General features: G+C 52.5%; 2 protein-coding genes across 2 annotated transcripts; one reads left to right on the forward strand and one right to left on the reverse strand.

Annotated features, from left to right (window-relative positions):
• Positions 1 to 117: 117 nt before the first annotated feature.
• Positions 118 to 11,677, forward strand: HETIRDRAFT_436220 (uncharacterized protein; the record flags this gene model as incomplete). Its single annotated transcript, XM_009552518.1, has 17 exons — positions 118 to 241; positions 294 to 1,597; positions 1,725 to 2,113; positions 2,170 to 4,870; positions 4,925 to 6,640; positions 6,692 to 6,754; positions 6,809 to 6,907; positions 6,964 to 7,014; positions 7,080 to 7,266; positions 7,326 to 9,251; positions 9,315 to 10,484; positions 10,540 to 10,614; positions 10,675 to 10,766; positions 10,816 to 10,910; positions 10,965 to 11,030; positions 11,090 to 11,319; positions 11,378 to 11,677. 17 exons carry the CDS (start codon positions 118 to 120, stop codon positions 11,494 to 11,496), a joined length of 10,407 nt encoding a protein of 3,468 aa, XP_009550813.1. The 3' UTR covers positions 11,497 to 11,677.
• Positions 11,678 to 11,937: 260 nt separating this feature from the next.
• HETIRDRAFT_429575 (uncharacterized protein) lies at positions 11,938 to 14,889 on the reverse strand (the record flags this gene model as incomplete). Its single annotated transcript, XM_009552519.1, has 18 exons — positions 11,938 to 11,999; positions 12,056 to 12,079; positions 12,132 to 12,164; positions 12,223 to 12,239; positions 12,304 to 12,324; positions 12,380 to 12,402; positions 12,458 to 12,528; positions 12,584 to 12,700; positions 12,756 to 12,769; positions 12,831 to 12,886; positions 13,002 to 13,057; positions 13,116 to 13,222; positions 13,279 to 13,342; positions 13,398 to 13,518; positions 13,579 to 13,804; positions 13,864 to 14,344; positions 14,398 to 14,461; positions 14,533 to 14,889. The coding sequence occupies 18 exons, from the start codon at positions 14,887 to 14,889 to the stop codon at positions 11,938 to 11,940; spliced, it is 1,914 nt and encodes a 637-aa protein (XP_009550814.1).
• Between the last annotated feature and the right edge of the window lie 73 nt (positions 14,890 to 14,962).

The raw sequence follows: 14,962 nt of genomic DNA on the forward strand, positions 1-14,962 counted from the left end.
TGTGCCTGCCCTAAATGTTGATCTCAGCCTTTATTGGAAGATCTAGTAACAGTCATCGCCGTCCTTGACGCCGACATATCTTGCATGTACTGACATTCTGACTTTTCACCAGATACCATGAGCTACTCATCGTCAGACCCTTCGAGGATAGGCCCTCGCTCACCTTTATTCGGGACGGCAACATTCTCGACAGTGGAAACTCCGCTGTCTCCTTCAAGATACTCTTACACGTCTCGTTCAGGTGCGTTTGCCTTGACAGCATTCGTTTCCATCCCTAATGCAGTCATATACAGGGACCCCTACACCATCCTCAGACGACAGCGATGTTTCCTCTGGACGTCAGATGCGTCGCATCGTCGTTTCACCACCCCCCTCGACAAACAGATATTCCCACTCCGACACCTATACGTATTCTGACGACAATTCCATCGATGACGATCGAGAGGTGGAAGCTGCTTTAAGTGTCATGGACACCGAGCTCAACAATGCTGAGGATGCGCTGACGCAATGGTCGAGAGGCTCTTCGGTCACGCCGTCCTCTTACTTCTCCGGCTCCGGCACCTCTCCAACTTTCACGACAACCAATTCCAGTTTTATTCCCTTCACGAACACAATTCGCGATGGTCGCATACTCAGCACTATCACCGAACGTACCGAAAACATTTCGTCTCGTCCAACATCTCACAATCTCTCTGGCATTGGATCTCGTCCAAACTCAGGCAATCTAGGTGGTGCACGTCCCATGCCTAGTCATGGTCGAGGCGTCACCGAGCCTGCGCTGCCGGACCGCCTCGCACCTCCAAGCCGCCGTGCAGGTGACCTGATTGCATTTTTTGAGGATAAGACATCTACGGTCGACAGCAGCTCGTCAGTATCTTTTGGGCACAGTAGGACGCTTTCTGCACCATCTGGCCCAAGGTCCCCGAGCCCCTACACGAACAGTTACACGAACAGCCAATCGATGCCAACGTTTGGTACGTTTACCGGCACGGCCAGCTACGGGTACGGCAGCGTATATAGCTCTCGCCCGCCCTCGCCGACGAAAAGTAGGACGACTACCAATTACACATCTTCGACACCGGTCCAAGCAGGTGCAACCGCGAGCGGAAGCACATATACTGGATCTGGTATCAACACGAATTCATTTACGACATCTCATACCTCAAATACTAACACTTTCACTGGAACTCCCACGGCGTCGTCCCTCCGCAGACCCCAGACGTCCCCCCGCTCCCCTCTGACTTCTGTCCGGAACATCGTTGCTGCCTGGAAAGAGCGCACTCCCTCTCTCGGCAAGTCTGGTCGTTCTGGGCCAGGTTCCGTCCCCTCATCGGCGAGCCCGGCGTCGCCACCAGGCGAAGGTTTCTTCAGTTTGAGGAGGCGTGCTGAGAGGGGTTTGATGAGATTAAGGGATAGGAATGTGACGGAGGACGACAGCAGCGCTCCTACGAACAGGAGTGATCACTCCGCCTACGAAAACAGACAGGCCGCTGCACCGGGCACTCCACGCTCCGGGACTATTTCATTGAGCTCAAGTGTCATCCCTCCGCCTTTCGATTTGGCAGAGCTGGGCACGATTGCGAGAGCCAACCAAGAGGTAAGTTTCAAATCGAGATTTACCACTTCAGGCACAACTTGATTTTATCTTATCTTATCTCTTCTGATGATTCCGTTCATCCTTGCAATTCGTTCATTTCTGACACCTGATACTCTGTTCCTCACAGCCTACTCGCATCGGTCTTCTATGGTATCTGAACGTCCATGCCCCCCCGCCTTACCGATGGCAGAGATGTCAAGCATTATTGTATCCGCATATGCTTCTCCTGTCGTGGATCGCTCAAGGGGGAGGAAGAGGAATCGTTACCCTCGACTTGCTCAACTGCACGGAAGTTCGCTCTGTCCCATCTCCTACGCATCCGACGGCCCAAGACGATGTTGGGACCATTGCGGCTCGCATGCAGAGCGCGGATGCTGAAGCGGATGGAGGTGGGCAACTGGGAGAGATGGGCTTGATGGAGATGCTTTGCCCATTCCAATTATTGTACGGCGATGGCGTTGAGAGGCTGGGTGCTGAATCGGCGAGAGAACGCGTACGATGGGTCAGTGCGATCTGGTAGGCACTTCTCTTTTTTCTCATGAAACTATCCTCTGATGAACATCCTATCACAGGGAGGCTCTTGATCGTTCTGTGACCATTCCAGATCGCTCTGAAACCCACTCCCCTACTGGCTCTATTCGCACTATGAGATCAATCACAAGCAGCACTCACTCTGGCTCGGGATCAGCTTCCACGACATTCGTTCCACCTGTTGACTCTATCCCCGACCTTTCGGATTTCCATTCGATGTCCGGCTCTAGCTCGGTTGCCAGTTTGTCGCGCGCTCCTTCGCTTCTATCTCGCAACGGTCGCGCTACGGATGATGCAGCGGTATCCAATCAAAGCTACCTTTACCCTGGCGATCCTCGTGTCATCGCGCCCAGTCGAAGCAGTTCTTTGCGGCGGACGACCTCAATGACTGACTTAGACGAAGAGTTCGCCTCCGCTGTACGACGAGCAAGAGACGGGCGTCCAGGTCTCGGATTTGGTCTCGACCTCGTCGGTGGTAGGGTGGTTGGCGATGGTTCTCCTGTGACAGTGTCGAGTGGGCCACGGCTGGGACGGGATGTGTTTATCACACCGCCCCCCAGTGTTGGCAGAAGCGGAGACAGGCCGCGCACTCGCGGCCCTTCCTCCGAAATATCTGCGTCCGTATCCGATGATGCCTTCTTCTCCGCTAGCGGTGCTGCACACTCAAATCCATCCAGCTTTTATTCGTTGTCATCTCTTCCTCCCACTTCGCCGCTTTCGTCTTCTGCCCATCTTAGGTCTACAACTGAGGAAACCGGGATTATGAGTGACGATGTATTGTTCGGTTTGACCTCAGCGTCTGGGACTCACATCGTGCCGTCGACCTTATCCTACCGGGGCACTGCATCTGCTTCACATCTGGGTGACTCTCATACCGGGACTGCCAATTCATCTTTCATACCGACCTCGCCTTCTCGTACTGGGCTCAGTCGGTCTAGGGTGGTGAAAAGACGGAGTCGGGCGACATCTTTGACTTTCTCATCTTCGTACCCATCGGAGGAGTCTTCTGACAAGGAGAACTCCAGTTATACCCCGACGCGATTGTACAGTGATGGATACTCCTCTCGGGACAATGGCCTGAGCACGTTGGAAACTTATACTAGAGAAAGCTGGACGAGATCTGGGACGAGCACTCCGTTCCCTTCTACTGAGACACCCCGGGACGAAGAGCCAAATGACTCGGATCCGTCAACCGCATATGACACTGCGATATCACCCTCCATCAGGTCTGTTTCCGATATCCCAACGATACCTTCCGAGTACGAGACGGCGTCAGAGCATGACACGGAGTATGAGACCGCTGCAAAGTCCATCACCGAGGACGCCTCAACCGAATTCAGCACAGCAGAAGTCTGCAAGTCGGACCAGTCTTCGGAGTACGTGACGTGCCCGAAGTGTGGTAGCGAGCGCTCTACGGCCTATAGCACGGCGGAGCTTTGTCCCTCGGATGCGTCCACCGAGTATGAGACGGCAGTGTGCAGGTGTCAGGCAGCTGTGCCAGAACCCCTTCCCAAAGAGTTGTCCGATGTCGAACCAGCAGAGAAGGACTTCAGCATCGGCAAAGAGCCATCAGAGTTGAGCTATCTAGATCTTGACTTGACAAAGGAAGTCGAAGAGGAACTACAGGAGGAGAGCCTGCAGTTGGAAGAGGAAGAGGAAGAGGAAGACTTCGGGCCAGAACTAGAAGAGGAGCAGGAGCAGGAGCGGAGCGTGTTCGGCCCGTCAGTGACTCCAACGATTCCGTCTCTCCTTTCATATCAGGATGAGGAGAAACTGCGACCCGAAGATGTCCCACTGCCTGCATCGCTCTATAGCCCTTCCTTACTATCGAGTGTCGGGCTATCAGCGCTAGAGTTGGAACCCACCGTCCCAACGCCCTCGACTTTGCAGTCGCTGAGCGACAGCATGCTCAGCCCGACTCAAGGGCAACCTCCCCTCAGCGAACCTCCGGAATCTTTCCCTACGACCTCGTTGCTTTCGTCTGTCACCGAGTCTTCTGTATCGCCCACTCCACCTCAGCCTATTAGTTTGGTCATACCGCCTCCGTTAGTGCCTCCGAGCCCCTCCATCCGTGAATCTGAATGGCCGCCAGAAACAGATATTTCATTTGAATCGTCGATGCTGCGAGCGTCCCCCTCCGTCCAATCGGTTGCACCCCCAGAAGGGCCAGATCTATCCTTCGAGACATCTGTTTTATGGCCGACAGCGTCAGTGGTGTCTTCACAAGACATCAGAAGGTTGAGCACCATTACTGAGTCTGTTTCTACACCCTCCTCGTCTGTGACGCCCTCTTCGTCTTCTTCGTCTTCGTCTTCCTTAGTGACTCCTGTCCCTTCTGAATTACTTCCTGCGCCCCCTGCGCCCCCTGCGCCCTCCCCTGCGTTATCTCTTGTTACATCTTCTCCCGCTCCGTCTCTTTTGCGCGTTATATCTCCCACTCCTTCTCCTCTCATACCTGTTCTCTCTACGCCTTTGTTGTCTTCGGTCGTTATGACCCCCTCCTCGCCGTCTGACCAGCCGACGACCTCACTGCCAACGAGTACATCAGTCATTACGCCATCATTATCACAGGAAGTTTCTTCGGTGACCGTGACTAGGACGCCATCGAGTGTGTCTACGGTTTCTAGCATCGGCATGCGGTCTTCCGTTTTTGATACCTATTCGCTCATGGATTTTCCTCTGGAGGTGCCGTCGACGGAACCATCTCTCTTGTCTACACATAGGTCATCGACATTGAGATCAGTAAGTCTCTCCTATGTCATCTTCACCACATCTGAAATTGATCCAACATTGTAGCTCTCCCCTGCCGGAATACCTCTACCAAGCTCCCCATCTGTGTCTATCCCATCTGTCTCGATGAGCGTGAGCATGAGCACGCCACACACGGATATCCCTTCGATTCATTCAATGTTGGACACAGTCGCAACTGAGGGGCCGAGGGAGATATTGACGCATGATGTCAATCGCCTCCTTCAATATCTTCACGAACTCGAAGGGAACCGCGATAGCGCAAACGAAGGCCTTCATGACCATATGCGCGCAATCGAAAGGGAAATTGCGGACCTTCAAGATTATCTACATTCTAGAGAAGTTCCTGAGATGCCGCCGCCAGTTCCTCACAAAGACCGCTCAGTCGGGGGAAGTAGCGTCATTTCGACTGTTCCTCCTACTCCAATCAGTCCTCGCAAAGACCGCTCGGTCGGGGGAAGTAGCGTCATTTCAACTGTTCCTCCTACTCCACTCAGTCGCCGTCTTCCGCTCTCTGTACCCGTAGGCCCTCGTTCAGCAGTTGAAACTCCCTCCGTGCATGCATCTCCTCGTCCGACCCCTCGTCCGACCCCTCGCCCGACTCCTCGTGTCATGCCTGTACCTAGCCCTCGTCTTGTGCCCATCCCTTTGACCCCTCCACCTTTTCGTATGGCGTCGCCAAGTTCTTTGTCATCTAGCATGTCTTTCTTGTCCTCCCATCATTCCGATGAGTTCAGCCTCATGGAGTCTGGGCCGTATGAGATACGACCAGGCTCTCCGTCTTCTTCGTCTTCTTCATCCCCTCCGAGCACTCCTTCGTCTTCGTCTGTGGGATTGCCCTCATCGGTGATTTCCGAATCCGATCCGACGTCTGGCCTTTATCTATCCAAAACCTCGTCATCTGAACAGCCTACCATATCACCCCCGTCATCGCCTACACCCTCGTCATCTTCAAGTAGCACTGCACGTCCTCAAGTAGTCGATCGTGACGACTTGGACGGTCTTCATAGTCTTCTGAATGCTCTGAAAGACCAAGCCGTTGGTCTTTGGGAAGGTCAGGTGTCCACGAACCATATGCTGGATGAGCTGCGACGAAGGCGACCAGCAGCCCAGGACAATGAAGAACTTCTCAACAGACTACAACGAATTGAAGACATCCTGCAGCGCATGACTTCTGAATCTCGGGTCTATCCACAGCCTCAACTGCCACGCGTCGATGCCTCCGATTCTGAATCGGATGCATCTACAATTGATCAGTTGTTGCATAGATTTGACAGGCAACGCGAGTCCACGGCAATGTTCGCCCCGACACCATTGCGTCCCCAGAGCTCTCTGGACGCACTAATGGCTGATTTGCTCAGGCCGGCTCCTCAACCTACTGCGCCTACTGCACAACCCCCTCCTTCGCTTGTCCCGTTGGTGTTCCGCCCAGATCTGCGTGCAGCTCGGCCCAGGAGTGTCAGCCCGACAGTACAGATGGACTTACCTCCTCGCCCCAACACTGTTCCTGTTCGAGAAGAACCGGTTATTTTTGTGCGGCAAGGGCGGAATATCCCGCGCGCGAGGCGTCCTCTCAGGAGTGCTCCTCTTGCTCCTATCCGGGAGTCCTTACCTCCTACACCGGCTTTTACTCCCGCTCGATTTACAGAACCGGAAACGGACTTTGATAGGCGTGTCAGGGAGCAACGACAGCAACAAGGTCGCTCTGGCGATGGATTTTATGATGCAACCCGCCCACCGCGCCCCCCCGCTGGACCTGTCATAGTAAGTCCCTTGACCGTATCTTTAGATGGTCATGCCTGATCTATTCGACAGCCCTCAGATTTGCATGAACCTGGCCGAGCACCGTCGGCCCCCGCCGTTATGCAAGATCAACCAGTGCGTTGTTCACCATCTTTTCTGCTATACAGTCGCTAAGCCCATGCTCTATAGGCGACAGAAGGGCCATCCGTGGCAGTACCTCAAGCGGCTGCTGACCATACGGGCGTTCCCCCTGTACCGCCTCCATTCATGCCTATGCCACCCGGCCCTGTGAGAATATTCCTCTGTTCGTTGAAATCTTCTTCTTTCACTGACTACAGTTTCAGACCCTACTACAATTGCCGCCGATCTTCAACGACATGATGTCTGTCCTTAGAGTCAGCATCCATCAACATTGTCTGACAGTATCGAGTCCTTCCTAACCAAGTGCTTCATTTACTAGGACAATCGGCACATGCACCTCGCGTCTTTGGATCAACAACGAGAACTGATGAGATACATGACGTCTCTGAATGACTGGCTAGGAAGAGACGTTCATGATCGTCAAGCAGAACTGCGTGGGGTCTCGGCTCGGGTCGATCAACTGAGAGACGATTTGGATCGCTTTGGTGCAGCGCTGCGACCTCAAGGTTAATAATGCGATGTTTTCAGCTCATCTATTACTGACATTTTGACTGTCTTTACAAAGTGGTTGTTGGCCAACCGCCAGTCGGTGGACAGCCGTCAGTCGGCGGAGTCCCACCTGGTGGTTTCGTGATGCCTGGACCCGGAGCGCCACCCCCCCCAGTAGTCCCACAAGGGGCTCCAAGCACTGGTGTTCCTCCTGGAGGGCAATACATACCTGGACCAGGAGGGCAATACATACCTGGACCTGGCCAGGGAGCTTATCCCCCTCCTCCATTCATCATGCAACCCGGACAACAGCCGACTCTCGTTGTCCCACCAGTCATACCAGACCAGCGGACTCCTACACCTGATGAATCGCCGGTCATTCCGTCTCCTCCACTTCCCATGCCAGGGCAGCCCGTAATTCCAGATTTTAGTCCATACTATCAGCGGCCACCCACAGGTGTATATGAGCCACCTGCTCCTCGAGATGATGATGATATCTTCATCCCGCCCTCTCTAACATCCGCGCCCTCATCATCGGAGCATTCCCCGGAACGCATGACATATGTTCCGGCTCCCGGTGGTTCCGTTATTATCCAGCAGCAGCCTCCCCGGCGAGAATCTTCACCACGGTTCAGCGGAAGCAGCTCCGGTCCTAGTTCACCTCGCTCTGCTAGGCCACCCATTTCCTCCCCGTCACCTGTAACTATCCCGCCAGGACACACGATCATACAAGTGCCTTCTGTTATACCGCAAGCTGTTCCTTCGTATCAACCAGTCTCTCCCACAGAACCTCGTGTCGGCTCACCTCGGCATCCTGATGTCTCCCAACCTGCACCTACTATTGTCATCGAGCAGCAGCCAGCACCGCAACCTAGTCCCGGCCCCGCTCCGGGGTTTCAACCTCCACAGCCGATTATTATCCAACCTCCGTCCATGGGGGGCATGGGGCCGTACGGACCGGGTGGTTTCGTGCCAGGCGGAGTCGAGCCAGGTAGTTTCGGGCCTGGGATGCCTCAGCCTACTGTGGTAGAGGTTCGTCCTAGCTCCCGAAGTTCTAGTAGGCACGCCTCTGTTGTGATGGCCCCTACCCAGCCGTATGGTTCTCCATCGCCGATCACAGTCATGGTTCCTTCTCCACACGACGATCGTCATACACGTCTACCAAGCTTATTCCGCCATTCATCCCGTCGTTCATCCCCCCATTCACCAACGCCACAGCCAGGCTTGATTACAATTCAACCTGGCATTCCAGCTACTGGGCCGATGCTTCCGGGTTACCCTACTGTGCCTATGACCACCAGCCATGTGGAAACCCGCCGCCGTCATGGACGATCGAGGAGTAGTTCCCCAGCCTCGGACAGGTCGCGTTCTCGCCATCGCTCTCGCTACGACCGCCGGACGCGATCAAGGTCACGCTCCAGGGATCGTCGTTCTCGTCGTCGTCACAGAGCCCGCAGCTATTCGCGATCACCCGATGAGCGTCGCCGTCATAGACGCGGAAGCCGCGGCTATCCACGGTCACCTGATGATGATCATGGTCGCAGGCGCTCCCCTGAAGACCCACGAGATAGTCGTGGGCGTCATCGAACTGCTCCTAGTCCTGATCGCTCACGTTCTCACAGTCCTGGGTATGAGGGCCGTGCATATCCTCAACATCCTTCACAGTATGATTCTCGACATGACGCACCTAGCCATGTACCGTCTCATATAGTTCCTCATGTCGAGGAGTTCACTGAACCTCACTCTCCATTGCCCATGCATGTGCCATCTCATAGACGGGCTCCATCACACGGAATCAGTCGCCCGGGTGGTAGTGAGCGAGATGTACGCGCTCCTACTGTTATCGAGGTGGAGCATCCCGAGCCTATTCATGTTCAAGAATCGGACCCAGGAATTCCACACGTAGTTCATACGCATAGAACGGGTTCTCCGGAGAGATTTGGCTCGCCAGTAGGACGCCCCAGGACTGATTCACGAGCCCCAGCTCATAGAGTGCCTTCGCGTGAGTGATGGCCATGCATCTTTGATTCACAGTCTTATGTATTAATGAATTAAAACCCTCTAGCCACATATCACCCCACTGGTTCGGAATTCGAGCGCGAAGAGGAACCTGGTATAACTGAAGAAGAATTTCGACGGCAACTTGCTGCATCACATCCAGACGAACCGTTCATACCCATTGTTCCGTCGCAGGCATCAGGGCGAACAAGACCAGGGCGATCTGTAGTTCCACCCGAGACCATATATTCTGAAGAGCCTGCAGAACATCCTGTCCCCATCGAGCATAGCCCAGTAGTGCATGCCGTTCCTTCAGGACCTGGTGACTTAGGATATGAAGATCACGCGAGGGCGATGCATGAACGCTTCGGAGAAATTGAAGGCCGAGTTGAACATGTCCTTCAAGCAGAGGAAGAAAGGGACCGTCTGTTCCAAGAGGCCGAGCAGAGACGGAACGCCGAAGCTGCGGAACGACAAGAAGAACTTTGGAGACGACTCCAAGAGCGCCTCGCAGGCGCTCTTCCGAGTGCTGCACTACCCGGTATTCCAGAATCTGTCGAAGTGATTTCAGGGCCGGAGCCAGAGCCAGAGCCAGAGCCAGAGCCAGAGCCACCTGAGATCGCACCAGACGATTTAGCGGAGGCCCCTCCACTCCCCATCCCAGGACCTGCACAGGGCGCTGATGTCGAATCCATTCATGAATCCATTCGTGCGTCGCAGGATGCTGCCCTTCGGCATGCCGACGAGATCAGGGATATCGTCAATGAAGAGCGAGAGGAAATGAGGAGAGCTCGTGAAGCTGCCGACGCTGAACGGATGGCGGCTCTTCAAGAAGCTGCTCTTGAGCGCCAAAATTTGGACCAGCAGCGCGTCATACGCATTCAGGAGCTTGAGCAAGAGCTGGCGAAAGTTCGTGCTGATCTCGATAGCGAACGCCAATTGCGGATTTCAGAAGATGCAGCGAGACGGGAGCAGGAACGGCATGAAACACTCGAGCGTGACGAAGCTGTGAGGTCTCAGCTCGGTGATATCACTAATCTGGTGCAAGACCAGAGAGATGAGATGTCGAGGAAGAGGGAGTTAATGGATGAAAGGCATCGGGAGAAACTGGCCAGGAGAGAAGAAAAAGACGACCAGCTTCGCCAATTGCATGAAATGGTAGCTAGCATCATTGCGGACCGGGAAGCGGAGAAGATCCGACAAACGGACGAAAGAGAACAGGCTGCCCAAAAGCCAGGTAAGCCAGATTCTAATAGAGGTCTTCGAGTTCAGGTTGCTGACAGATTCGTAAGGCATCGAAGTCGTCCTTGAGGAGCTACGCACCCAGAACGGCCAACTGCGCGAGATGCTCGAAACTTTCCATGAGAGTGAGTCACTCGTTCCTCAACATCATACGTATTTTGTGCTCAAACATCTTTCGATTCTAGCATGTACGGAGGACATGAAGAACCAACATGACGAACTCTTGGCCACAATCCGAGCGACGGCCCAAGAACAAGTTCCTTTCAATGTTCGAGGAGTACGTATTTTTTTGGTCAAGGGGATCACTTGTACTTATTGTTGCTCAGTACTTGGATGAATTTAGCAAATCGCTCGCCGCCGAAGTTCGCATGCTCCTGGCTGAAGTTGGCAAGCTTCGCGAAGAGAGACGGAATTTGCAGCAGTATGTGTCTCTTGTGTTTATTCAACCAATCATATCTGATATTTTCTTATTTAGTGAAATGGGTTACCTGTTATGTATGCGTAGTAAATACGGTCCGGGTGGAGAGTTCGATCCTGAATGGTGACTACCGGGCTGCCTACTTCCACATTGGGATATACTGACATCAGTCATCGGGACAGGAAACCGACAACGGGCCCTCTCGCACCTCAACCTCCACCGGCGGAGGTGCCTCAGCCGGAAGTTCTGCCACCGCCCGAACCTGCTCGTACTGCATGGAGGAATGTTACTCAACGAAGCGCTCGAAGGGGACGCAGAAGGTCTGAAACTGTGCCTCCGCCGGCCACAGTCCCCCAGCCAGAAATGCCGCAAGATTCACGACTATATGCGGGCTCATGGGCGACGTGGAACCGTAAGTACTTGCAACATTCACTCTTCCCTGAATTGTTTCACTCATCTCCTCCATGCAGCCGATCCGAATATTGAATATACTCCCCCACCTGCTCCACCCATCACAGTATTGGCTCCTCCAGAACCGCCGCGAGGACTGTTTGGACCTCGCACACCAACGCAATCCATGGTCCAGTGATCCTAATATCTTTATTTATTTATCAAATCTCCTTCATTTATGCTTATTGATGTTCCTGATTTGCCACGATGTTTTGCTTTCAACGAGATTTCGTTATGATTTTGAAGTATGCTCTTGTCCTCTATACAGACCATGCTATTCTTCGCATTATGTTTTTGAGAAAAGAAGGTTCTTTATCCTCTTGCAGCAGAAGTCCGAAAGTGCCAGACAAACATGATTGATGATTGTGCACACAGCATCAAGAAAGTACCGAATACATAATGATAGCGAGATGATAACTTCCAAGAAAACATATAATTGAGAGTCCCAGAGTGACGAGCGGAGAGAATATAAAATAAAAAGGAATAATAAAAGATGGCAACCGGCCATTTCAAGTGAAGAGCTGTTGAGCGCTGTTGAAGACTTTTTAGCTTACACTCATGAATAAGCTGATTGGAGATCTTACGCGAAGGTCCACAGATTCTGGGGGTTGTTGTAGGTATCCGGAGTGTATGGGAAGCGAACTACAAAAATGTCGCATGAGAACAAACACAAGATTGACAGACGCGCTTTCGCTCACGCTTGGGAAGCTCTGAAACATATGCTGTGAACGTGCAGTATAAGTATATGGTCCCGGGTTGTTCTGATTTGCATACCTATCGGTTCGGCCTCATTGGAATAGCTCCAGGCTACATTCGTTCAATTAATTCCTTGTCCAATTAGTTAGCTAGTTAGAAGAGCACTCACCTGTCCTCCAGTTGTGCCTAGAAAATTCCGATTCGCTTGTGAGTCAGTTCGTACTATAATGCAGGCTCGTGTAAAACTTACCGCATGTTCGCGGAAACAATCCTAGTAAGTAGACAATCACTATGCGCACCAAATTTGCAGATATGAATGAACTCACAAGTCGGGGGGAGCCAACGCATCCTACGAGAGAGATAGTCAGTGAATTGTGATGTCTCACAGAGATCACACGGCATACATTCTTCAAGCCGGCGGTTTTGATCTCCGAATCAAGTTCAGTCCACTCGAGTACCTGGTTTCCTGCCATTCCTTTGGATAGGTAAAGTTAGTCAGCATTTTGAGTTAGGAGACCTGTTGCGCGAACCCTTGAACTCCATGTTCTGCCCCGGCCGGCCTCCAAATACTGCGATGGTTGTGTTATGGCGCTCGTTCATTAGAGTAGTGAACTGCGCGCAGGTGGAAGCACAATTCCCGTTGCTCACTAGTCATGCTATATCAAGGACAATTAAATCTACTATACTGTGGATTCGACTTACCGATCGCTACGTTCCTGTTATAGACACCTTAATTGAGCACTCAAGAACGGAAGACCAGAGACATGTTACACTTACTTGAGGTCAAAAGGCGGAGTTGCAGGAAGCGGGACCTGGTAAGGCGTACATATGTCCTGTATCGAGCCACCACAGCATTAATTCCGCACGATTACTCGTAGTAAGAGGATCAGAGCTTGCCTCGAATCGCTGAGATGCAGGGTCTGTACGTCCATTGATTGTGAGGGTTACAGATGGATTAACATAATTGAAGTTGATGGGGAACTTCGTGTCGTTGAGGAAGGCCCCTGAGACAACATGCACAGTCAGTCTATAATAGTACGATATTCGCGACCCAATCCTCACAGTTATCCGGGCTGTAGAAGTCAAGGCTTGCGGTCAAACTTTGATTGATGTTCCCCTCTACAATCTTCTGGGCCAGTGGATTGGCACGAATGCTTGTCTGGAATCCCCTGTATGTCATCTGAAGTCAAACGTGTCGTGGTGGTATAGATATATCATTGCTTACCCGTAGCCAAAGTTCGATCCTGAGAGATATTGGTGGAGGAATACCCCGTTGCAGATAAATCCACCTATGCATAGCAAGTCAGATAGAGTTTGAAGATGAAAGACTCCTGCAGTATCCACCTGCATTGTTCGTGACGTCGACCAACAACCTAGTGATACCCGCCGCCTTGAAGGCAGAGATAGCAGAGGATACATCCGTCTCAAATTGCAAGAAATTGTCGGAGAATGAGCCGACGAACATCTGTCCCAGAAGCATCTAAGATCAATTTACATCATTATGAGGGAGAGCATGTATACTCACGACTCCGGTGATGCCGTCAGGGAGGAGGTACGATTTGATCACGCCGGAAGAGTCGTTCACTATAGTGGGAAGTGACGGCTGAAATTCAGTTGGCAGACCGATAGCGTCAGCGGGCGGCCTTCCGACTCCTTTCGCTGGTTGTTTCTTCCATGAGCCTAGCAAGTTGGAGGAGAGGCGCATGTCAACGCCGTTTGTACTGCTATCTGCAACGCAATTATTCGCCCAACTGAAGGGGTCACGACATCAATGGTTACTTAGTGCTGGTAGATCGTGAGAGATGCTTACTACGAATCCTTGTCTGTGAAAGAGGAGCCCATGAACACGGCAAGAAACGGGACTGTGACTGTCTCTTGCTGGGTGGAGTTGGCAGTGATGACTGTGAAAGTGATGTTTTGAATCTGAGAAAATTCCTGACCGGCGAGGTCACCAAATTTCTGTGAGAAAGAAGAGCCGACGAGTCTGTATCCGCTGAATACGCTGTTCACGCGGACACCATGATCCAAGTAGTTCCCCGTTACCGTATCCGCGACCATGTCCACGTAGTCGTATGGATCCATACCCTCGATTTGAAGCACTTTCGCTCCAGCGAGGCGCTGCCAGTTAAAGCTGAGTGAAGTGTAAAAGCTGGCAAAGGAGGGGCCGGCCAGAGAGATGAATTCGACTGAATCAGGTGCAATGTAGACACTCTCGGTCCCATTGACTGAGAGAGAGACGATCGGCGTAGGAAGCAAATTCTCCCAGTTGAGGTAGCAAAAAGGCTGCCACTCTAGTAACGAAGATTCATTGCTTACTGAAGAAGTAAAGAATACGGCTACGTACGAGTATGTCCATCGTTAAGTCGATTGATGAAGGTGTACAGGTCTTGATTAAAATCGTAGTCGGTCTACAACCCGAATCAGAAGACAATTAGGAGTTTCCTCGGCGATTACCGTGCCAAGGATAAAAGATGCTCACGTCATATTGTGTAGTGTTGATACGAGCGAGCTCCCCGCGGATGTCTACAGTCGACTCTTGGAATGGAGGCGGGGAATTGAGATAATAATCCTCGAAGGTGTAGAAATTAAAAACGTTGGAGACGACGCTCATGACGTTTTCCCTGAGGGTCTCATTGAACGCGAAAGACTTCTGGCAGGCGAGAGCATCCGGCACCGGGACGAAGGTCATGCCAGCTATCTTTGCACATGGGTCGGCATCGGACGATGCGGGTGCTGCAGAAGCCGACACCACAAGCAACGCGCTGGTCGCAACGAATCCAAGCGCCAGAGCTTCGAAGAATGTGGAAGAACCCTTGATACGTAAGGTGTGAGACATCGAAGTGCAGGCCCCAGAGAGTGAGGAGCTTTGCCTTGGGGACACTCGCGCACGCCTTTATACCTGCGAGAAG

The sequence above is a fragment of the Heterobasidion irregulare genome (genome assembly GCF_000320585.1).
Source record: "Heterobasidion irregulare TC 32-1 unplaced genomic scaffold scaffold_10, whole genome shotgun sequence".
Lineage (NCBI taxonomy): Eukaryota > Fungi > Basidiomycota > Agaricomycetes > Russulales > Bondarzewiaceae > Heterobasidion > Heterobasidion irregulare.